Source organism: Ursus americanus, chromosome 11 (assembly GCF_024610735.1).
Source record: "Ursus americanus isolate L20-20 chromosome 11, mUrsAme1.1.p, whole genome shotgun sequence".
Taxonomy (NCBI): domain Eukaryota; kingdom Metazoa; phylum Chordata; class Mammalia; order Carnivora; family Ursidae; genus Ursus; species Ursus americanus.
This window is the reverse complement of record NC_142137.1, coordinates 59,620,675-59,646,258: the sequence shown is the minus strand read 5'-3', so window position 1 is coordinate 59,646,258 and position 25,584 is coordinate 59,620,675. Positions and strand designations below refer to the sequence as shown.

Here is a 25,584-nt window from a genome sequence, read left to right as displayed (position 1 = left end):
TGTTGACTGGATGACCTTCCAACCGGCAGCCCAAGCCAGTAAGAGAATCGGCAGCAGTGTTTCTCAAATAATCTCTGATTTATCCCCCCAGAATCTATTTCAGATTGATGTTTTTATCAACGATCATAAGAGTGAGTTTCATGTCACATTAGCACCCAAGTTTCTAAAGGCTTACTCTCAATTCCTGCCTTTTTCTCCTCAGGAGCTGGGAGCAAGCAGCTTGAGGACGGGCACGGGTCCTCGGACCACACTTTGAGAAACAGTGTTCGGCCCCGGCCAAGGCCCCTGAAGAGCCTGGGGTCCCGCTGGAGCCCGGCCCGCTCCCAGGCCTCTGAGGAGGGGGGGGGGGGGGTTCGCTGATTCCCAGCCTCCAGCCCCTTTCCGGGGGCATGCCTGGCTGGGGAAAACACACACACCTCCCACACCTGAGTCCCAGTGTTTTCTTCGAGTTTGTTTTCCCACCGACTGACTTTCCTTTCAGTCTGGGCTTCAAAAACAGCTTTCTGAGGGAATGCAGGCGGACCCAGCAGTCCCACACCACAGCTCATATGGAATGCATTTAGAGAGGGGGAAAAACTCGACCGGAGTGGTTATACGATTTTGAACTGGCTCGGACATGGCGTGGCTGGAATTTCAGAGCTGGCTTTTGTTTGCATTCGTCATGAAACATTTGTTATATGAGCTGCGGCTACCGCTCCTAAAGCAGCTGCTGCGAGAAACCCTCAATGGCCGCTCTGCTTCGGACGTTCGCTGACTGACAGCGTTCACCAGCGCAGCGCCTGCGCTCTCCCGCTCCCGCGCCTTCGCCGCCCTCTGTGCAGAAGTCATGGCAGACATTTCCCCCCAGAGTGACACATGACAGCGCACAAAACAGACACCTGTTTCCGCCGAGTTCCATGGAACGCGATCTTTGAGTGGTCGTGCACTCCGCCTCTGATGAAAAGAGTATCTTATTATTTTTTTAAATCGATTCTTAGACTTGACTTTCTCTCTCATCAAAGATCTCCAACATGGCCTTGATTTGTCTTCGAGGGAATTTTTAAAACAGTAGTTTGGAGCTTCATCGTAGCAACATTGTTCGGTAAAAACCCAATGGAGTCTAATTAATAAATTACCACGAAGGGGGTTTTGTTTTCGTTCGTTCGTTTGTTTTGCTTCAGAAATCCCACCAGGACTAGAATCCCAAGATACAGATGCTGAGGGCAGCGCTATGGTCCAGTTCACATGGTGGCTATGCAGATGGCACAAGAAAAGAAACGTGTGGAACGTACCTCATGGAGAGCCGTACACACAAAACCCATAACAGGATCTTCCAGTTCAGGTGGTTAGAACAGTCTCAGCAATGGCAGTAGGCTGATTACATGCCTTCAACTCCTCTCCTTTGAAAATCGAAAATGACAGTAGAGGATAATAATTTTATAAAAGAATGCAAGATCACAAGGAGATCTGGAGAAGGATGTTGGAATTGGAGAAGGATGTCAGTGAAAAACAGGCCTCAACCACTTGCTGGAAGGTGAAAGCAGATGGAGGGGGACACTCGACGTGGCAGGGCACAGGAAGCATGTCTGAAGTGTCTCAGTGGAGACGTACATCAGGAACACGAGCTCTCCCTGCTCTGTCCCTGACAGACGGTGTGGTGGCGCCACGTGTCCCAGATGGGAAAGGTGGACATGAGGTGGGCAGTCTGGGTATGAAGCAGCTGGGCCTCAGATTTGCAGCCAGGTATCTTGCAATGTTTCTCCCTCATTCTCTGGGGGGAATTCCCCATCAACCGGGGAATCTTGGGATTTGTGTCCAGAGAGTTTGGAAGGAGGCTCCAGACTCATTTGCTAGCCCAGAGGAGAGAAGGGAGAGGCACAGGCTATTATAAGAACAGTGAAGTGGTTGTTGCATTGAGTGTAGACCTTCAGCTCCTGTTCCCACATCAGTGACCAGATGTTCACCCCACTCTCTTACCCCACCTCACCTCCCATCCCCCAAGCAGATGTTCAGAGAATTCTTCAGTGGGGAAACTGAACAAACTCCAGAGGAAAAAGTCCTACAATTACTAACAAATGTTTTCCCAGCAAAACTTCTATTACTATTTGATCAGCCCAAGCGGAGTCCATTCGTTGATAAGAGTCCCTCTTTGTGCAACACTTTCAATGAGCTCTTTAGTGCTTCACCCTTAAATATAAATTCTGACAAAGATTACCAGAAGAAAGCCTTCAGGCTGAAAAAGAGAGGCCCAATCAACCAAAACAGTAAGGAGGAAACTGGAGCAAATAGAGACAATGTAGGGAATAGGTGAAAACATTAAAAAGAAAATCTCAATAATTTTCAGAGATTTAAGGTGATGTTGCATCCAATAAACAAGAACAAGACGTTATATAAGAAGGAAAAAAGAAGATTGAAGAAGAGTTCTTGGAAAAGAGAAAATTCAGTAGAATGAATGGAACACAAAATGAGGAACTCTTCCAGAGGGAAAAAGTAGAAGAGATGAAAATTAAGAGAAGAAAAAGCAATAAAGTATATAGAAAAAAATGAATCCAGGAGCTCAAATATCTGACCAAGATCATTCCATAAATAAAACAAAGAAAATGGTGGCAATAAAATCATGTAAGAAAAAAAAATGAGAAAAATTCCCAGAAATGAAAGACATGGGTTTTAAGCTTGAAAATAACCATTTATTGGCTGTGGCAACTTTGTTCTAGATATGTCTCCAGGGGCAAGGGAAACAAAAGCAAAATAAACTATTGGGGCTATAACAAAATAAAAAGCTTCTGCACAGAGAAGGAACAAACCAATAAAACTAAAAGGCAGCCTACAGAAAGGGAGAAGATATTTGTAAATGACATATCTGATAAAGTGTGAGTACCCAAAACATATAAAGAACTTATACAACTCAACACCCAAAACCCAAATAATCCAATTAAAAATGGGCAGAAGACATGAACAGACACTTCTTCAAAGAAGACATACAAATGGCCAACAAAGATGAAAAGATGCTCAACATCACTCATCATCAGGGAACTACAAACCATAACTACAGTAAGATCCACCTCACACCTGTCAGAATGGCTAAAATCAATGATACAGGAAACAAAAGGTGTTGGTGAGGATGTGGAGAAAACGGAATACTCATGCGCTGTTGGTGGGAAGGCAAACTGGAGCAGCCACTGTGGAAGGCAGCATGCAGGTTCCTCAAAAAGTTAAAAATCGATCTACCCTAGGATCCAGCAATCACACTACTTGGTATTTACCCAAAGAATACAAAGACACTAATTCAAAGGGATACATGCACCCTTATGTTTATTGCATCATTACTTACAATAGCCAAATTATGAAAGCAGCCCAACTGCCCATCAATTGATGAATGGATAAAGGAGATATGGTATACACACACACGCACACACACACACAAACACACACACACACAATGGAATATTGTTCAGCCATAAAAAAGAATGAAATCTTGGGGCGCCTGGGTGGCTCAGTTGGTTAAGTGTCTGACCCTTAGTTTTGGCTCAAGTCATGATCTCACGGTTGTGAGATCAAACCCCACATCCAGCTACACACTCAGTGTGGAGTCTGCTTGAGATTCTATCTCTCCTCCCTCTGCCCCTCATGTGTGCATGCTCTCTCTCTCTCTCTCTCAAATAAATAAACAAATAAAATCTTTAAAAAAAGGAGAGAATGAAAGCTTGCCATTTGCAATGACATGGACAGAACTAGAGAGTATAATGCTAAGCGAAATAAGTCAGTCAGAGAAAGACAAATACCATGTGACTTCACTCATATGTGGAATTTAAGAAAGAAAACAAATGAGCAAAGGGAATAAAAGAGAGAGACAAATCAAGAAACAGACTCTTAATTATAGAGAACAAACTGATGGTTACAGTGGGGAAGGGATGGGGGATGGGTTAAATACGTGGTGGGAATTAAGGACAACATTTGTGATGAGCACCAGGTGATATATAAAATTGTTGAATCAGTATATTATACAGCTGAAACTAATAAAATACTGTATGTTAAAAAAATTGAAAAAAGTATACACACGCACATATATAAAACCTATATGTGTATAGGTTATGTGTATAAAGCTTGAGTACTCAGCAAACTGAGGCACGTTTTAAAATTTCATAAGAGGAATACAGGGAAGACCTCAGAGGAGAGAGAGAGAGAGAGAGAGAGAGAGAGAGAGAGGGAAAGATGGGAGAAAGTCATAGAGAAAGAAATGAAAAACTGAATTCACGTATGAAGAAATCCATATCCAGCCAAATTGTCAATCAAGTGAGATAGAATACTAAGCTTTTTAGACATTCAGAGACTCAATAAATGTACCTCCCACACACATATTATCAGGAAGCAATCTTGAAGAATCAGAGAATATCCTGAAGTAAAATGAATGATTAAGTCAAGAAATAGGATCTTTGGGATTCAGGAGACCAGGAATCCAATACAGAAATATGTTGAAGGGTGGGGCGCCTGGGTGGCACAGCGGTTAAGGCGTCTGCCTTCGGCTCAGGGCGTGATCCTGGCATTGTGGGATCGGGCCCCACATCAGGCTCCTCCGCTATGAGCCTGCTTCTTCCTCTCCCACTCCCCCTGCTTGTGTTCCCTCTCTCGCTGGCTGTCTCTATCTCTGTTAAATAAATAAATAAAATCTTTAAAAAAAAAAAAAAGAAATATGTTGAAGGGAAGTTTTGGGGAACTTCTGAGTAATCAGTCCAGATTGAAGCAGTAAGATAGAGAGCTCTGGATGGGAAGAAGGGAAGGGTCCTGGAGAGGGGGGTAGGGGTGACAAATGGAATTAATGTTCTTATCTGATAATAATATTGAAAATATCAAAAATAGTATTGATATAATGGATGTTAATAGCATATATGAAAATTTTGATAGGTACAAATAAATCTAAACAAATGTAAAAAAAACGGAGGCAACAATTAATTCCAGGAAAAACAATAAACTGTGCAAAAAATGAAACATAATCATGGTGTACGACTTGGATCAGCAGCCCATAAAATGTATACAGTCACAGTAAGGTAAACAGGACTACACATCTAAAATGTGGATATAACCATATTAGGAGGATGGGGGACAGAGGAGGAAGTAGAGGTGAGGGTGGTGGAATAAGAAAACTATATAATGTCTCGAAGAGATCAATCAAGAAAGAGCAGCCTGTGCATAGTAGTTACAAGTAGTGTGGTGATTATCAGAAGAAACGGCTAACCGTGCTCAGAGCATTTGCTTCTGGAAAATTCAACTCCGTGATGGGGAGGGTTGGACTCGGAAGCTGCTGCTTTTCATCACACATCTTTTTGTACTATTGGATTTTTAATTTCCTACACATATCCCTTTAATAAATATAGTTTAAAAACAGGGAAGTAAAATTCTAGGAACACATGTTTTGAAAAATAGCTCCACCAGTGTCTGGCAGTGACAATACGGAAGTCCCTCGGAGCACATGATGAAAACTGGGAGCTAAGACTTTCCAGTCAGAGTATCTGAAACTTCCACTTGACAAGCAAAACTTTCCTATTTTCCTCAGCGGGGAATTGTGCTAGGTTTCTCCCTGGGTTTGTGGACAATGAAATAAATGTGCTTAACATAACCCACAAGGAACCACAGAAAGCAGCCATGTTCTATGCACAGGTATGGTTTTTCACTGTGTTCTTTCACAGTTCGACACTATTTGCAAGATGTGAAAAGCTAGAGCATTCTATATTGATAAAAATGTGTGAAGTGTTAAAAAGAATACAGATTGAGAGATGATATTTTTATTTGAAAAAGACTTAGCTGAACAAAAATAGAAACTTCCATTGTAAAATGTTGAGTCATGCAAAATGGGTGAGGATTGTACTTCGCCCCAGCTGGGGGTACATTTTCTAAGCAAAGAATGTCAGAGAGGCTAGGCCGTGAGCCAAGGGTACAAAGACAATTCTGAAGTTCTCAGGCTGGGCCTTCTGCACATCACCACATGAATCTGTGGTGTGGGAAGGGAGCTTGGCAGTTTGTACATGAAAGATCAGTAAGATCACAGGGTCTTTTATGAAGATCAACTCTCACTCCTGGGGGTCAGGTCTTTCTTTAATCTTCTTTACTCAGGCTGTAGAAGCATTTCAGCTTTGTGGAGTTATCAGGAAAGTCCAAAAAACTGAAACGTGTGGTGACTAATCCCCCCTCCCCCTTAGTAATGCTCTTACTCAATGCAAAGCATATTCCTGTCAAGCTCAACTAAAAACTGCTCAAAGTAGAAGTGATTAAATTCTAAAGTAGAAGAAATTCACCTCTAAACACAGAAGAATGCTGGTACCTTCACCACATACCCAGATATTGTTAGCCAGCTTTTCGTTTGGGGAAATGAATCATAAGAGAGAAAACTGCACACCCCCCAAGCCGAGCCACACTGTGGGGGGCATCTGGGGTTCTCCAGATGATGACGCTGGGACTCAGAGGAGATTGACTTCTCAGGGTGTGTGGTGTGGGAGGCAGGGGTTGAGGGAGACGGTTCTAGAAGGATGATCCCAAGGGCTTCCAGCCAGGGAGGCCATGAAGGCCAGAGGCGGTGTTGGGGGCACAGCCAGCTCAGACTTGGGTCAAGGCGTAACTGGTAGCAGACAGGGAGTCCACGCTGGTGGGCAAAGGGCTGAATCTGGGTGATGGGGCAGGGCAGTGGTTGGTGTCTGTAAACGTGGGTGGGGGCCCCTGGGACAGTGCCAGGCATGCAGCCAGTGGGTGTCCCCGGCCTAGAGGGTGGCTGGACCTTAGGTTGGGAGACGGGAAGAGAGCGAGGAAGAACTCTAGTGCTAGGAACTTGGGGACCTGGCAGTCTCCTGACACACTGCTAGGAAGTGAGGGCCCCTCGGGTGGTGGTCAGGCTTGGCAGAGGGCAGGGAAACCGGGGGCGGGAGGCGGAGCTTGACACATGGCCCTCTGGCCACTGTGGCTTGGCCACACACTCTGAGATTGGTATGAGTGACTCAGTCCCAGGTTGTACCACACGGAGCGTGGAGGCTGCCGATCCTCTTCCTGCCTTGGGCAGGACTGTCTTCGCAGCAGCAGGGTGACTGAGCTGTGAGACGTGGGGGCCCCCAGCTCCAAGAGGCAGGGTCAGCAGGCAAGGGCCAGTGTGGGCTGGACCACCCCTGTGTGTTCCACGTTCCAGGTACTTCTGTGCCTTCACCCCTCCACGCCTACACTCATGTTATTTTCCTGCCAAGGATGCCTCCCTCCACGTCCCTCTGGTGAAAACTGATGTACCCTTTGAGGCCTGGTAAATATCTTCATTAGGAAGTACTCCCCAGCCCTATTTGTGATGGCTCTCAGGCTTTCTAGATCTTTATAGCACCTTTCCCCACTGCTGGCGTATTGCAGACACTGAAACATTTGCTGAATATGTTTGTTGAATTCTTCTGGTATTTTCAGTTTATATCTGCTATTTAAATGCTAGTTTTCACAGAAGAGAAATACCTTTGGAAACTTATTACTAGAAAATCAATGAGACTTAAGTCCCATTTTCCTGTTATTCTTCAATAATAAAATTGAAGATGCTTTCTCCTGAAGGAGAGATGGTACCACGGCAAGAGCAGATTAATTAGCAAGTGAAAAATACATAAAAAATACAGAATTCAAGGTCATAATTATTTCCAATAGAATGAACAATTATAGTTGAAATGGGTCAGAAGTATACATACTTCTTAAGCCCTTACATTCAAATGTAATACATACTAGGTATGCTTAATACCCACTAACCTCTGGATTAGTGATTAAATATGAAGAATCTTTAGAAGGTCACAGGTTTATGGTGTCAGTGGTGGTTCTAGGGACAGAAGCTCGAATGTCTGTGGTCACTTAGGATTTAGGTCACTGTGGGCAGGTGGCTCAATCTCCTTGAATCTCAGCTTCCTTGTTTAGAAAATGAGACAAAGACTTTGTCTTCCTCAACTTCAGAGGATTCGTGAAGAATGCAATGAGCTAGCTATATGAAAGTGCTTTAGAAACTGTAAATTTCTATGCAAATTATTATTATTTAGGAAATGCTACTGTTTTTCTGACCCAAGGCTACTCGCTCCGAGATGACTGTGCTATAACAAGGAGTTTCGTTGTTTGAACGCGAATGTGCACGTGTGTGCGCACACACACACACACACACAATCTAGTACCAACATGATTAGTATCTGAACCCAGGACATGGCTGGTGAACAAGCAGATCTTCATGGAGAATACCGATGGCACAAGAGCCAATAGCATGTGGAGTCCTATTTTTATAAATGACAGTTGAGTTCTTTAAACAACTTCATTGGTCTCTGTAAATGGATAGTCTGAATTCCTCCCAGCCATAACTTGTATCTCTATGAGGTTCCAGAATGTTTTTGAGTTTTGTTGTAGCACAAAAACAACAGGAATTGGGAAATAACAGTGGGAATTAAAGATGAAAGACAGCATCTGTTTAATCCAGACATTGCAGAATGGTGGATTATTTTTACAAAACCAGAGTTTACAGTATATGTTTAACCCACATAAACTTATTTGATTGTAAAACTCCCTCTACCCTCACTCACCCCAATGGCTCTCCTATAATGTAGTTTGGAATACTGAAATGAATTGTACTTGGAATCCTTTTGATATTTGGGATCCCGTTTTTAGTCCCCAAATTGGACATAATTATACATCTGTATTCAGGCATTATGTAAACTCCTGTCTGCAAATGCAAACTGTAGTTGGAAACTACAGGCAAGTCCTTGAGAAAGTGGAGACACTGCCACCTGCTGGACAGTTTATTAACAGCATTCGGAAGTGCATTTTGTACATGGGAAACAAACTGAAGGTTTTTCAAGAACTGAATCTTAGGGACTTACTTAGAATAAAATCCACTAAATCTCTGGACACCCATCCTATATCTACTAAATATCATGATATATAACAGTCTGAAAGATTCAACTTTCAGCACAAGTTAATGGTAATTGCCCCCAATCATATCTCAACAGAGGCTTTCATTTAAAGTTGAAATCTTAACTCCCTGATAATTCTGGCAAGAGCTCAGGCATAAAAAAGGATAATTTAAAAAAAAAATCTTCAATGACTTGAGTGATGTGCATTTTCAGCTTCTGAAGGTGTCACCGTAGGAATATTTCCAATACACTTATTCCCTATAATTGTTCCAGAAATAGGGTATTAGCCAGAATATAATCATTCCCCTCCTCCTAAGTCAGAAATACTATTTCCTAAAGACACGCAGTTTTATAGGTCAGCTGTAACTGTCAAAATAAGCCAAGGCTCCTCATATATTCTCTCTCTTTCTTTCAAAATGTAGAAGTTACGAAGATAGCCTGATGTCCTGTTTTTCAGACACAGGCCCTGTCCTTCTCCTGTGATGTGGTTGGCAAGCTAATAGATAATTATTGAAGTCTTATCATATGTGAAGCTCTGGGCTTAGGGCTTTACATGGATTCAATCAGTTGTGTTTCATGACAACCCTGAGAAGCAGATTGTATTGTTTACGCATTTTATACGGATGGGGAGACTGAGGCTTAGAGGGATTACACCTAGCATTCAGGCTCTCTACTCCAGACTCTGTGCTCTAACCATTATGATATCCTGTCTTCTCGTCAGAAATGCATATGGTATGGAAAGAAAGGGATGGACACGGTGACCAGAGAGTTTGAGTTTGTCACCTCAATATCGCTAGCTACAGGCAAGAGAGGATTCTGAACCAATCACATTCCATGTAGGATTCTGTCATGCCCTCTAGGTGGCGATAGCCACCATAACTAAACTTGGAAATTATCAAGGCAATGCGGGCCATCCAAGGACTGTTGTTTTTTAGGGGGGAAGTACCCTATAATTGTGCTAAACAATAAAAGGTAGAGCATGCAGCCTTAAAATATTCTGCTTGATGCTTTAGTATCATAATAATGCAGCCTTTAGAGGTCAGCCACCAAATATGCATTTACCCTGGGTCACATGGGCAGAACTGTGGCAGAAAGAGGACTAGAGGCTCCTGAACTCCCAACTCAGTGTTCTTTCCTTAAAGAATGGCTGTTCTTTATGATGCATAGGCCAAACTTTAATCACTCAGTATTTGTTTTAACCCAGTCTGGTATTTTTATTGATAAAGGGATGAAAACTTGAATTTTTCCTGTAGCATACTATATTGAATTTTCTCTTCTACATATTTGCTATCATTTTCTGTATAAATGTCCTCAGATTTAAATACTGCCGTGCATATGGGTTCAGAGTACGTTACTGTACTCCTACTGAGAGGTCTAAATAGCATTTGTTCATAGTAAAAAAATGATATTTAAATTTGTATTCTATCATTGTTTACAAAAATATTTAAAGAAGAATATTTAAAAAAAACAAAGCACCCAGTTTATGAATGAACTCTGCAGAGTTGGTATGTAAGTTTGGAATTACAAATTTTTCCTTTGTAGTAGTTGGTGGCAAGAGTCTCAAGGCAGCCCACAAAAGCCTAGTAAATTCCCTACTGTGGCGCCAATGTTTACATTTGTAATGGAAAAAAGTTGAAAATGAATACTAATGTAATGCTAGTAATGGAAAGTATTTAAAATACAAGGAAAAGAATTGGACACGTGAGTTTTCAAGTCTCCATGCAGGAGAAACGTAAGGGGGGTTAATGTTAGGTCATACAGTTCCGAAGTCTGGATGCTAGGTGGCGCTATTGAACTATAACAGCTCGGTGATTTTGCCAAGCCAAGGGACCTTCATTTAAAGGACTGTTCCTATCACAGATTTTCACATGTTCTCTGTCTTTAATTAATTCACTTATTTATTTTGGTTTCTAACACCACTGTGATTTTTAGCTCCTAAAGAAATTATGACTAAGAAAAGCATTGGTGGCTCACAGTGTGTCAGTTTTTTACGAGCGAAGGAGAAAAAGCATTCATGAACACAACACTCAGGGCTCAGGAACAGGCGAGTTCCGTACCTCACTTCCACATTTTGGTGGGTGACGATGGGGTAGCCGCTCCACTTCTCTGGGCTGGCTCCAGTTTCTCATTTTGAAAAGGTAAGTAATGAGCAAATATAATCAAGATTAATCAAGAAACAAATCAGACTGTGTAGGTTGAACAAGGGAGGTCAGCCGCTCTTACCTAGTACACGTGTCTGGGGCTGGGTTCTCCCTAATTCAAACTCAAACCAAGGCTGGGGGGCGTTTACTGAGTGCTCCCTTAGGGGTACTTAACTCCACATCAGCAACTACCCCCCTGGCGGGTGAGAAACATCTGAGCACATTCTCTTGGTTATTCACACGCTAAAACTCATTTTTTATTTTCCTCTTGAGTACTTACAGTATAAATTCCTTCTGAGATATGCTAAATGTGTCTCCAGAATGCAAGCATTAATAAAAAATATTTTTTTTAACTCCTAAAAATTACGTTTTTCAAATATTTTTGGTAGGTGACAAATTTACTTGTCAGCATACTTTCCTATAAAGAATGGACAAGGTAGGGGCAAAGAGTCAAGCTATTATGTAAGGACGTTATAACTTCCCTATGCGGTGGGTTATTGAAACAAGCAGTACTGTTTGGAAGGAATTAGGGAATATCATTCCTATCGAGAATAAGCAACCACTCATTTGACTACTAGACATTACGATTTTTACTAGCTCCCCAACCAGTCACTGCTGCTGGTGTTTTCTCTTCAGTAATGAGAGGGGTCTAAATATGCTTTGTATGGCTGGAGGGGCATTGAGGTAAAAATGGGCATACACCTACATTTTTTAAAACAACAGGACAGGCACCAAAGAAAAAATGGTCACTGAAGTGTCTGCACCTCAAATCCAGCTCTATGGTTGGTTAATCTGCAATGATTTAAGGGTCACTATGTCCCTCCGTGTCTAAGATTTTAGTTTTTCTTCCTTCTGTTCTCTAGGCTATTCAGTTATAAAATTCTTCAATGAAGGGCAAGAGCGATGATTTTAGTGCGCCGTAATCCGAGAATTTAGACTAAATGTGCCGACGAGGCAGCTCTGGTATGAAATCACTCTAGGGACTTGCTGCCACTCTTCCTTAACCTGGCTGACGCCCCAACGTGCTGGCTACGAGAAAACAGTACAGGTGCTTCGGCGGCGGTGAGGCTAAAATGTATTGAGAAGTGGGCCCGGAGTGCGTGCTCCTCTCCTGTCCCCTGGCCCCGGGGATGTGGAATGCCTTGAGAGAGGGCAACTGTGGGATGCTTGGCCTTTAGTGTCACTGCAGAAGAATCTCTCCAGAAGATGCCCAAGAGATCACAAAGCACAGTGGAAAATCCTGAGCAATCACTCCAGGGTTCAATTTGCTGTATGCACACTGTGTGGCAGTGGAGGGAGTGTTGCTGGGGTGGTACTCAAGATATGTGGCGACCAGTTCCACTCAGGCCCTGAATTCAGAGCTCTCCTGCTGAGTGTAGCACCGGGCCAGAGTTCTGAAGCCTCCCTCCATGGCCGTGAATGACCCCCTTTGTTACTTGGCTGGGGGGGGGGCAGGTGTACCTGGAGGGTGGGCGCTGTGGGCAGTATAGACATACTTCACTACTTTAACCACTGATACCGCTGGACTGTGTGAACTGGTCGTATATCGACTCTGGCCTTATGGAAACCTTCTATCCCGCCACACAGGAATACCAGACAACCCTTACCCTCCCTCTCTATGGCAGCAAACGTCCGAGGATTTAATACACCCCTATGCCAAACTCAAAAGGACAAAAATCTTTAAATTATAGGTGGAAAGGTCATGGCTAATGTCAAAAGAGCTAATAGTAACTCAATTTTCAGAAATATGTTCTACTTTAATGAACATGCTTATAGATCATGGGACCAAGGCCCAGTTTCTGAGGAGTCACGTATCTAAATGGAGAAAATAGCTGAGAAGTCAAGATGATAGATTCTGACAACAGCAGGTAAGGGGGCTCTTCGGGCTAAGGTTTTGATTTGTGGTTTATTTGTATTTAAAAAGAACAAAGATAAAACTACCCTCACCTAAGTTCTCGGGCTCACACCCCAGATGCTGACTTTCCACCTGCTGGGCTGTGGCGCCCGTGAATGATAGCAGTCCCGGGTCTGAGGACGGACGATGTGTGCAATATAAATTATCAAAACCCTTCTCAAGTGCGGGGACAAGAGGGCGTCCATTTTTTTGGACAGCTATGCGTCTCCAGGATTTATCTCACACTGCGTATCACACACGCACGTGTGAGCACACACACGTGCACACACACGTGCACTCATGCACACACACACATGCTCTACAACAAGAGAAACCCAAAGAGAGCAAATAACAATGAATAATCTCAACCTTTTCTTCAAAAAAGTCTAATTTAGAGTTAGACCCCACCTTGCACAAAGACTCGCGTTCATGTTACCTTCCAGAGCTAAAAATGGGTCACAGCATGATTCTTGAAATTCTTTAAATTGCCCATCGTCACAGGGTCAAAGGAAGGCCTGGTGTCAAAAAGCGATTGGGGTTTATTCTGCTTCTAGCTATTCAGACCCCGTTTCCTGTTGAGGAGACATGCCCATGGGGCACCCGTGAAGTTCACGGTCATGTTCCTCCATGCAGGTACATCCGAGTTTATCTCCGAATGAGAGAGCTGAGAGACTGGGGCAGCACCCACCCGCCAGCCATGTTCCTCCTCCAAACCCCTGGTGGGGGTAGGGCCGCCTTATGTAACAGGATCCAGGGCCGCTCTGGGCAAAGCCCAGTTCACGTGAGCATCGGTAGGAGCCGACGACGCAGGTGTGGCGTGAGGCCCCTGCCTGGCGGAGGACCGGGAGGCAGCAGGGCTCCATTTGGGGGACCTTTCCATCTGCTCCTCATTCTTACAAAGCACAAGGCCGCCTCCCATCTCAGGATGACAAGACAAAACAACCAACAGACCAGGGAATAAGTATGCAAGGCTAGTGGTGTAGCAATAGATTAAGAAGTGGAAAGAAGCAATGTTTGCCTTTCAGGATCAAATAATAATGAGAAAAATAAATGATGGATTTCCAAAAGTAATTATATTTACAGGGATACTACGGGCAACCTCTGTGATTGCTCTGCTGCATTCCATTTCTTGCTTCTATTTGGAAACCACTCCATTTGTTAGACTAAAATCATAATTGCATTTTCCATTTGCCCCTCTGTCTATTCTATTGCCAGACTTGTACACGCCAGAGTGCTTTGTCAAATGGAAGCAGGGCCCAAAACGTTATTCAGCGGTGGTCCCTTCACATTCCTGTCTCCATCAGTGGGCTCCAACATGTACACGTCTACTCACTGGCACACCCCGGCAACACGCTCAGGACAAGGTCAATGCAGTGTTGCCAGGGGCACTTTCCAAGGGGAGCAATGGAACCATCAGGCCTTTTCAAACATGGCAAGTTTAGGTTGGGACCCGAAGCTCCAGGTTTTGGCATCTAGAGCTCGTGATTCTATCCTTCCTTTGCAAGCCAGGGGCAACCTCTCTTCATGAACAGAAGATTTCACTCCTTTATTGGCCTGAGTCCTGTTCAAGGTGAATAACCCTCGAAACGCAGAGGAGCGTGCGGCTCTTACCTGGGTCTTTGTAGATACTAAGCACACCCTTGAAGTAATGAGGTAAAAATCTTTCCAGTAAAAGCAGCACGTCTTCCAACTCTTCGAGAATCCCCACAAGCAGGAAGTTTTCATTCACGTTCAGTTTTGCTCTTTCCAGGGCCCATTCACCAGGCTCCCTTTATGGATATAAAAATGATTTTTCAGTTAGAGATTCACTTCCAAAATGCGGCAACAACATGCTGAAAATGTACCTTTTCTACGCACCCACCGCCATTTGACTGAGTCCAAATCTCATTTTCTTCAAGGACCAGGCCTGATGTGGCCTCCTCCTGGGGTCTTCCCGCTGCTGCTAGCCTGTCCTGCCTTCTGACCTCTACCACGTTCCCCTGTCGTCACCGCCAAGCCAGCGCGTCAGGGGGCCTGGCCGAAATACTTGTGCGAAGGAGAATACAGACCCAGGCACTTAGGTCCTAAACACTAACCAAGGGGCGATGAGAATGGCTTTTTAATAGAAGGAACAAACCAATAAAGCGAGAGGTTTTGAAATCATGAAACTTACTGAGACGGAATTTCTATCGAAATCAAAATAGGTATCAGGTCATGTCTGCTCATCATCTTATTCTTCTTAAGAGTTTAAAGACAATTTTTTTTTTTAATTTAACAGAAGGAAAACAGCCTAATCTCATTTGCAAGGCAGAGCTCTGAGCTAACAGCATTTATGTGAGGGGCTGGGCTCCAGGCCTGGCCGGCATCTACCATCCAAGGGAATTTGGGCAAGCTGGTGTTCTCTTTTGAAAAATTGTAATAACAGCCCTTACCCAGCACGAATAATTGTCAAGGTGGAACAAGGGGACATTTTGAAAGAGTTTTGAAAATTATGTGTGTACCAGGATAAGGCACTGTGAGTACTCTCCCCAAGATTAAGACATGTATAATTTAAGAAAATACTTGAGGGAGTTAGAATCATGTTTCTTGGAATAAATATCTTCACTGTGACAGAAAGTGAGTCATCTGGCCCCAAATCTTCCCAGGGTCTGAAGCTGACGGTGAACCAGGAGGCATTTATACACATGGGTGAGGGTTGGAGGGGGAGGCCTCCTGAACTCAGGAAGTTTATGATCAAGCAGAAAACCGACGCTTCTAGTCCCAGAATTCGGACCATAAACAAAGTCCTGTGTTATGGTAAATTCAGCAAAGCAACAATAACAACACACGTGGTAATTAAGCAGTGATCGGAGTACGAGCAGAAGGACAAGGGACGAGCTGCCCTTCAGAAACGGGTTTTCTCTTGGTCTTTTCAGGAACACACCGACCTTCTCATCAATGTTCTCTTCGGGGGAGGGGAAGTATCAGTTCTGGTAGAGGGTTTATTTTCCCCCATGCGAAGATAATGTTCATGGTGCGTTACTGCCATTTCTTCTCAAGGCTACATGTTTGTCTAGTAGCTAGACTAGACTCACCAGAATCATCTGGGCCCCACCTCAGAGCCTGTGATGAGGTGGGGGATCCTGGCAAGGGCCCCAGGGATGTTACTGCTGATGCAGGAGGTGGACAGACCACACTCTGAGAGCCTTGCTATCTGAGTCAGTCACGTTCTACAGAAGGTCTTGCATCCAAGTAAGGCTGAGGGGAAATCACTAGAAAGTACTTATTCTAAGAAGTATGTCTCCTGAGAGAGACACTATCGACTTTCGGGGGTGAGCACCCCATCTGTGTTTCAGACCCAATTAGACAGGGCACCTGGGCAAGAACAGCTGCTGATGGAGTAGAGACACTATGGAGGAGTAGGCTGGGGGCTCACGCCTGGTCTTTACTGCCTCATGGGCTGAGTTGTGACAGCTATGAGTTCAGAATTAAAAAAAAGGGTTTGGTTGGCATTCCAGTCACACATCTTTATGGGGTGGTCCCAAGGCCCCTGTCAGACCTTGATCTGTTAATTTCATCACTTATAGGACACTCAGAGTCTCAAATGCAATCTTTAAAGATTAACAGTAAACATGAACTGAATTCCAGAAGGCCGAAAGACTAGGCATACAAGAGACTCCCACACAGTGCCAGTTGGTGGCTTTCCTGCCACTGTTCTCCACCTAAGCATGCCGTGAGTCTGTTTTCGTCTTTACCTGCATCTGGGATGCTGTCCACAAAAATACGGAATGATGTAAAATAATCTGGGGTTGGAACACTCAGGATAGTTTTCAAGAATGCACTCATTGATATCCTAGAAGAGAAAGCACAGCAGTGAGTTGTCTGGCTTTGTCAAATGCCATACACGGTAAGTGAAATGGATACTTCAATTACATGGGCAAGCCTTGAGAGAATTCATAGATCTCCTGAGAAAACTTTCCTGTTGCCTGTTTGCCTCCTGTCCCACTGGCCAGGTGCACACGTGGTCTGAGCGTGTCCAGGAGTGCTTGCTCTGCTGGGTAAATTGCATTTGTGCATCTCCCAGTGGCCCCAAGTCTTTAGCTAGATGACAAGCATCTTGACAGCACTTCCCCCCGGGGTACCCACTACCCACTGTAACCCAGAAGTTACCGGCCCACTGGGATATGGTCAGCACTTAGCAAATATTTGCTGAGTGAATGCCGTGTGGCTTAATTCTTAATTCGTTCTGACTTAATCAGAGAACGCTGTGCAGCCAACCCTAGAGAAATATGTTTCCCTGTGTATCTACGAGCCAACAAATAATGACGGTAAGTACCCACAGCAGTCACATGAAGGACTGTGTAGACTTTGGAGAGGCTGTAAAATCATTTCTAATGTCCTATCAGGTGAGGGAGTGACAGGATGTTTGTATATACTCTCTCACTTTCAAAGGCAACACTTGAGATTTCCAGATTTTCTGTTTCTCTTCTGCAAAGTTGAAGATCGCGTCTCTGTTAGCATTACAAGAGCTTACAATGGCTTGGCGGGTGAACAGAAAGGCTAAACATCAACTTTTATGAGGTGGATTGTATTGGATACCCTAGAAAAGGCACGCCTGGTTCTTAAGTATTTCTAAGGAGTAAGGATAACCCAATTATTTGTAAATAAACCAAACAGCTGCAGGATGTTTTCCCAGAGACGACACTGGCAAGGCAGGTCAAGAGCGGACGTAACCCGAGACCATGGTCACATTGCTGATGAAGTTTATGAATCAGTTGCTGCCCTGTACTGACATGATTGGGGTAGGTGGTTAGTTACTAAAAATTTTTTCAGTTCAAGTTGGGAATCAGAAAAATGTATCATAAACTTTTTAAAAAAAACAACCCTTTCTTTCCCTCTCATACATCTTTGGTTTATATATCAATTAAATAAATTATACAATTAAAGTAACAAATTCAACTGGAACAAACAGATTCAGCAACAAACACTCTAGCTAAGTACTAGGGTCTCCTGTGGGAAGCAGGGATACACAGCTCCCAGGGAGGAATACACTAGAAGCAAATGGAGTATATCAGTGCATCCAGCCATGGGTTAAGTGAGGGGTGATGAAGAACATTTTATTGTATATGAAAATCCAGTAAAAATGCACGCTATTAGACCCCAAATACCTTTCTAAGAAGAATTTGACACAGAGGGGTATATAGATCTTCCTCTGCTTATGATGGGGTTACATCCGGAGAACCCTTTGGAAGTTGAAAATAAGTTAAAAATGCACTAATACGCCTGATCTACTGAACATCGCAGGTTGGCCTCGCCTACTTTAAACATGTTCAGAATGCTGACATCAGCCTGGGTAAAATCATCCAACACAAAGCTTAGTTTATAATAAAGTGTTCCGTATCTCATGGCATTTATTGAATAGTGTACATAAAGCGAGCAACAGAATGGGTGCACGCGCGCAGAATGGTTGGCGGTACACACGTTGCTGACCCTCCTGAGGGCGCGGCGGACTGGGCGCTGCCCAGCACCAAGAGAGAGCGCCTCCTGCCTATCGCTGGCCTAGGGAGAGATCCAAATCGAAAATTCCGAGTACAGTGTCCACTGAACGCATATCGCTTTTACATCACCCTAAAGTCGAAAAATCCTTAAGTTGAACCATCTCTATACTACGAGATTATTACAACAAAATATGCCAGAACTTAAATGTTCATTAATGGGGGACTGATTCCCTGAGAAGCACTGGGACATTCCTACAGTGAAATACTGGGCACCTGGGAAGGCTAAGGCGGATTTACAAGTACAGTCCTGAAAGTGTCCGTCATGAATATTCAGATGAAAAAAACCTGATCACAGGACAATAGGAAGATGTAGGACAATAGGAAGATATATATATGTTCGCATTAACACAAACACATCCAGAAGGACAAGCACCAAGCTGTTCAAAGTGGTTATTTCTGGCAGTAGATGTAAAAGGTGGGAATACACGGAACTTGAACTTTATTCATTTCTGAAATGTCATTTTTATAAAATACCTTAAGTAAAAATTATTTTATATAAATGCTACTTTTATTATAATATGTATATTATACTCTTATCATCAGAAGAAAGGAGATCTGTGTGTCATAGAACAAATCGAGGCGTGTGTGGGAGGACGACTGGGCTTTGCTGGAAGATGCTCTGACGTCCCTCACAGTCCGGGTGACCTCTGGCAGCTGGCCAGAGCCAGGGACCTGAGCCTTAAGTCAGAGGGACCCGGTCTGAGGGGAGGGAGTGGGAGCTGGGTGAGCGGCAGAATACAGGGGATCTCAGGGCAGGGCAGGGGTGATCAGAGGCCGAGGACCTGAGTGCTGAGGTGGAGAATTCACACCAAAGGGCTGGAGTAAGTTGATAGTGGTTTAGGAGGTGTTGAGAGATGTGTCCGATATACAGTTCCTGCCTCCCCCCCCAACACTGCCATCCAGCCCCAGAGACCTGCATTAACAGGAGGGGAGGGGCGGGTAACAGAGCCTGCCAGAGCCACCCCAGACCCCACAGCACTTCTCCAGAGCTCACATTACAGTTTCCTCTGAATCACAACTATGTCATTATTTGCTGAGGTGGGAAGTTCGTGAGAGCACAGACTGTCTGTTCACAGTGTCTCCAGCACTTAGCACCCTGCCTGGAAAAAGCAGGGGTGCAATAAATAGTCAGTGAATAAATGAACAAATGGCAGAAAGAAAAAGCCAAGACACACAGCCACGATTCTGTCCCCAGCGATCCTGGCCTGGAGCTTGCCCCAGTGGGCAGAGGACATCAGCTGGCGGGGCTGGGAGCAGGGAGCACTGAGGAGGTACACGGACCTATGAAGGTCATTTCCCTATTGGAATCCACAAATAACCCTACAAGGTCAATTTATGGGAAGACATAAATTCCTAGTTTAAGAAGTGCCGTTAGCAATTTTTCTTTTCTTAGATCAAGGCGCGTCCTGGGATCTCAGAGTTCCATTTGAGCCCATTAGAGGCTGATGAATGGTGTTGACCACAGCCATCCTATGGAAATGCTATGGGAGGACATAAATAAAAGATGACTCAGGTGTAAGGTCAAAAGGAAGCAGAAAGCGAGCCATGGAGACCCACACACTGAGCTGCCTGCAGCTTCGCAACAGTGATCAGTGACACTTCCCAGCAGCTCAAGGACGAGGGGCCTCAGGAAACGGCTTCTGGCCACTCACACCGTCCACTCGTATTCCTGGACCCGAGACCTTCAGTGAGTGGCCTTTAGCGTCCAGGGAAACTCAATGGGGCAGGTGTCCACGCAGCTGCTCACACAGTGTCCTGCTCTGACAGGTGTCATTGATTCCCCAGAACCACTCAGGTTCTCCCTGCCCTGATGGTTTATTGTTGGCATTAAGGCTTAGCTATCCTGTGTTGTTTCAGTCAACTTTTTGGTTCTCTTCGTACGTGTATATATATTTAAATGACTATGCAACCTCAGTTTTTCCTTCCATGCAGTGCTTCTAAGATAAGGTTGCTTTAAATAACAAACTTAATCCTTATTAAAGATTAAAAGCTTTGCTCTAGGATGCTCATGTTATTAGGGAAGTGAGACATTCTCTATAAATGAGCATTCCAGATAACGAAGAGAATCCTTTTAATTGGCAAAACTACCAAAAAAACTAGATCCATTTTATTGAAATTTATTCTAAACTATACTATTTGAAAAAGCATACACTTAGACGCTCTAGGGTTTTTTGTGTATGTGTGTGGAGGGGGGTTCATCTTCCGCTTTGATCTTACAGGAAATCGTCTTTTATTGATTCGCTCCTGTAACGTTTCACAGGACGGACTGTGATGAATGACTCTCACCTTCTGAGTGCCAAGGGGCCCCATGGGCTCACAGGAAGCATCACTCCCGACATGCAGACCCCAGAGTCACTCCTGACCCCTCTCTCATCTGACTCCACGTCCACTCAATCACTCAATCTTCGGGCTCTGCTCTGGTTTCCTCATCAGCGTTCTCCGACCTGCTCCACGCCCCAGCCCCTGTTCAGCGCCTCTCTGGCTAGTTAGTGTCTCTTCCTCTCATGCCTGCTTCCAGAACGCATTCTCTACGGCCCCAGTAACCGAGCTGAAATGCACATTCATCCATGTCACTCCCCTGGTTCAAAACCTTTGAATGACTTACTCACAATGCAGTGGGAACAGCAATCAGTTAATAATGCCAACTCCCCGGCCCTGCTTGCGGAGTGTCTGACACACTAGCTTTGTCTCGGATAAGGCTCAGAATCTGCACTTCCAAGAGCCTCTGATAATTCCGAGAAGAGGTCACTCTCCAGGAGCTGCCAACACTCTACCATTAGGTGATTCCATGCTTTCGTTTACCCATCTCCCTTGCCTGGAATCTCTGCCTCTTCCGCGGTCCCAGCAGCAGGCCCATGTTTCGGCGCCGTTACCGGCACGATGAGAATCAGCTCACTGTAGATCACCAAGCCTTGTCACTCAGATCAAGGGAATGACGGCAGCTTTGACCATGGCTCTCTCCCATCCTGGCGCTTCACTGCCAGCCACGTCTGGTAGGTGGGGTCCCTGGGACAGGCCTATGGTGCCGCCCAGCAGGGCACAGCCTCCCCACTGTTGGCTGGAGAAGTCCTCAGAGCTGGGTCTGCTCCCAGCCTGCCCTGCTGGTGGCCAGAAGTCAGCTGTAAGTAGGACTCTGTAATGACGCCCACAAAAGGGTTCCCATCTGGACCAAGTGCCACTTGGTGTCCCCAAGTGATCTTCCCCCGACCCCTGGCAGGGCTCCTCCCTGTGGCACCACTTGCCCCCTCCACACTTGAGCTTGCTCTAGAGATCAGACCCTGCTCTGGAGTCGTGGGTACTCCCTCCCTGCACTCCCAGCTCGGCTTTCTTCTCCTCACCCAGTATGGCCAGGTTCCTGCAGGTCTTGTGCCTGCTGCCGTCTGAGACAGAAAGTTGCCTGTTTATTTCTGTGCAGAACTTGACAAATGTTTCCTCTCCTGGTTCTAATTTTGGAAAGAGTGGAAGGATTGAAATCCCAGGTGGAGTAAGTCTTATCACAAAAGGTGATTTAGAGACTATTCATATTTTATTTATCCTTTTATATAAGACAGCACCTTTTCTAAAAACTACTGAATTGAAAAAAGACTTGTTGGTGTTTTTATGTAGTTTCCTGCCTATAATATCAGCTTTGTCTGTATGGCCTTGGAGCTTAGAAGACAGAATGTCTGATGCTTTTAGCAGTGCAAACCTTGGGAAGCCACACGCAAAGCTCCCAAACGAGCTAAAGGAGATCTGGATTTTGGTCTCAGCTTAGTGATGAATTAGCTGGGTGTCTTTAGCTAAATCGTGCTATCTTGAGCCTCAGTTTCCCCAACCTGCATAACATGGGGTCGAGACATATAATCTCTGTCCATGAAACTGTATTAACGGGCCTGTTTCTTAAATTAACTAACTTTTAAGAATAGTTTTGTAATTGGAAGATCTAGAAAAAGTGGTAATTTTTTAAAAAGATTTTATTCATTTATTTGTCAGAGAGGGGGAGTGGCAGGCAGAGGGAGAGAAGCAGGTTCCCCGCTGAGCAAGGGAGCCTGATGTGGAACTTGATCCCAGGACCCTGGGATCATGACCTGAGCTGAAGGCAGACGCTTAACCAACTGAGCCACCCAGGTGTCCTGGTAATTTCTTTTTATTCCAAAGTTTATGAGTTACTATAAGGCTTTTATTCAACCTTCACCATGTAACTCTTCCCCTTTCAGGGAAGGTGGAGAGGGAAAAGCACTGAGGTTGGTATCAAACAGACTTCTGTTCAAATCTAGGCCGTACCAATTAGTAGCTGTGGAGTGTAGCCCATGTGTACCTCTCAGAGGCCCAATTTACTATCTGTAAAATAGGGACGATAATACCCAGCATCACTGATCCTTTCCTCAGATCGGAAATCGTGTATGCAAATTATTTTTCTTGTCACCCAATTTTTAGGAATATTCCATCATCTTCAGCATCTCAATTCCTCTTTCCTTTAGCTTATATTTAAAAACATGATTACTGGTGATCGCAAGAGTTTTAAAAATAGTGACATCAGCTAACTCAGAGAGAAAACACAGAGGAAGGAAAACAAGGAAATATGAAACGGGTTATTTGTGGTGAGCCAAAATAACAAGATAATTTGATGGAAAAACAAAACGGTATTATGCAATTACTTCTCATGATAACTCATTCTACTCTGCACATGAAACAAGGTAAGGATACTTTGACATAAAAAAGCTCTTTTTCAATGTGGATTGAACATCGATCTGGGAGCCAGTCTTCACACGCTAAGAACACAGATAGCAGGAAAAAGCTGAATGGTAAAGTAAAAGACACACTGAAGGACAGCTTGCTGTGCTGGAGGTGACTGCCAGTCCAACATGGCGGCGTTGGAAATGGGACAGAGAAAAATTCCCAAGTGTCAGTCACCATGGTTGCAGTACCTGAATCCTTGCCCTGAAGACTGACCATGGTAAATCAGATTACAAATTTAATGGTTTAGTCAATTTGGAGAAATGGAATGGGTGTGGTCTGAGCCAACTTTCACTGCACCATACATTCTTCTTTGTAAGCCTTTTTAAGCCTTATAAAGAAATTTGAACCAGAACCAGAAGAGTCAAGTAAGACTTTTTAGTGAGGCTTAATGGACTTGAAAGTAGCAGATGGCCAGACACCAATGTTCTCTCATTTCATGCTCATGCCAGGCACGAATTACTGATGACACACTCTTTCTAGTAGAGATGGGAAGTGTCCTTCAGAATCCTTCTCAACACAGCCCTCTGGGACCACTTTCTTTCCCCTGTGATCAGCACAGTATGTGATGTTGGATGGATAACATCTATGACATCTGTTTTGGTGGCTTTGTGGTCCTTCATACCAACCCCTTCTGAGTCAGTCACTGTGATCGGATTGCAGGATCGTAGATGAAGGACCGTGGGTGAGTATAGGCTACATTTATTTTAGCCAATATTCTTATTCACTGCGGGCTCTAGTCCAATGGAGCTCCTGAAACTGAAACACTTACAGACATAAGAGACAAAATATGTTTTGAAGTCCTTCATTTGGACTCCAAGATTGTGAATTTCAAGTTTCTTTTCTTTTTTTTTTAAAGATTTTATTTATTTATTTGACAGAGATACAGACAGCCAGCGAGAGAGGGAACACAAGCAGGGGGAGTGGGAGAGAAAGAAGCAGGCTCATAGCGGAAGAGCCTGATGTGGGGCTCGATCCCAGAACGCCGGGATCACGCCCTGAGCCGAAGGCAGACGCTTAACCGCTGTGCCACCCAGGCGCCCCTGAATTTCAAGTTTCTATTAAACTAAAGAAAAAGAAGTAGTCACAGCTTTATCCTGACATGTTTTAAGATGAGGATCAATCCATTATCTAGATCAGTTTTCATTCAATTTCAGTAGACCCTTTTGAATTAGTTGCCAACAAAATTTACCTAGCGCTCAAGATGACTTCATGCAGGGATCTGTACAGGCAGTAAGTGCTGCTTCCCAGAAATGTCTTTGCACTTCTTCTGTCTGAGCACAGTGTTATTACAACAAGCAACCATGGTCTTTGAGGTCAAGGAGTTTTGGTGCTTATCAGAGATATGGAGACCACAATCACTGTGATTTCATAAGGAGCTGAAAAATCTAGGGAGCCTAACCAAACAAAAATAGCAAAATTCAGATGGAGTCAAGCTATCCGACAAAGACTTCTATTTTTACGGCAAAATATTTAGCACGGTATTATTTAAAAGATCAAAAAATAAACTATTCAAATACAGAAATTAGGTAAGCTATAATATATCTAATTGTAAAATACTTGTAATTATTTAAAATGTTTACAAAGCATATATAACTATAAGAAAAATTTTTATGTGAGAAAATCAGGATAAAAATATATATGCCCTAGGACTACAACTCCGTATTTTTTTTAAAAAAGAATAACATATATATTTTAAGGTTTACTGATTTGAGAGCGAGAGAGAGATAGCCCATGGAGAGGGCAAGAGGGAAAGAGAGAGAAGCAGACTCTGCCAAGCGTGGAGGGTGACATGGGGCTCAATATCATGACCTTGAGATCACAGCCTAATGCTTAACGGACTGAGCCACCCAGGCACCCCAAGAAAACCTGTATTAAAGAATACACTAGAAGAATGTAGACCAAAAATTTTTAACAAAGTTTGGGTTGGAGATGGTGGAGCTATGTATTTCCCTCCTCTTTCTCTTTTCTAGTCTTTAGGGCCTTTTTTAATAGTAGGTTCCACACCCAGCATGGAGCCCACCCAGCATGGAGCCCAATGTGGGGCTTGAACTCACAACCCTGAGATCAAGACCTGTAGTAGGGCCTTTTAATCTGGAGCTTCATGTTTTTCAGACTTGAGTTATTATTTTGGTGTGTGTGTGTGTGTGTGTGTGTGTGTGTGTGTGTATAAATAATATTCTCTGCTTTTTTTCTCTATTCTGTAATTTTAGTTTCTTTGTAGTTGGATTTGGGACCTTGACTGATCCAGTAAGTGACTCTTAATCTTTCATTTCTTCTTCTTCTTTGTCTTTTGTTTTTCTTCAAGGAAATTTCCTTTACTTTATCTTCCATGTCCTTCTATTGATTCTTTTTGTCACAATAATCATATTTTAATATCTAAGAATTCTTTCTTGATACACCCTGATTTTCTTTTTATGGCATTCTGCTCTTTCTACAGATGT

The 25,584-nt window shown here is 43.9% G+C and overlaps 1 protein-coding gene across 7 annotated transcripts in view; it reads right to left on the bottom strand.

The window, feature by feature from the left end:
- UST (uronyl 2-sulfotransferase) overlaps positions 1–25,584 on the bottom strand; it is a 299,636-nt gene that overhangs the window by 44,690 nt on the left and 229,362 nt on the right. For 6 of the 7 annotated variants that reach the window (XM_087865574.1, XM_087865573.1, XM_045805312.2 and 3 more), the window contains exons 6-7: positions 16,622–16,719; positions 14,520–14,677 (exon numbers count right to left, since the gene is read on the bottom strand). In XM_087865574.1, the coding sequence (XP_087721700.1) occupies positions 14,520–14,677; positions 16,622–16,719 (256 nt within the window). Of the gene's footprint in view, positions 1–1,271; positions 1,380–14,519; positions 14,678–16,621; positions 16,720–25,584 lie in introns of all 7 variants that reach the window. The other variant, XM_045805313.2, reaches the window with a different exon arrangement.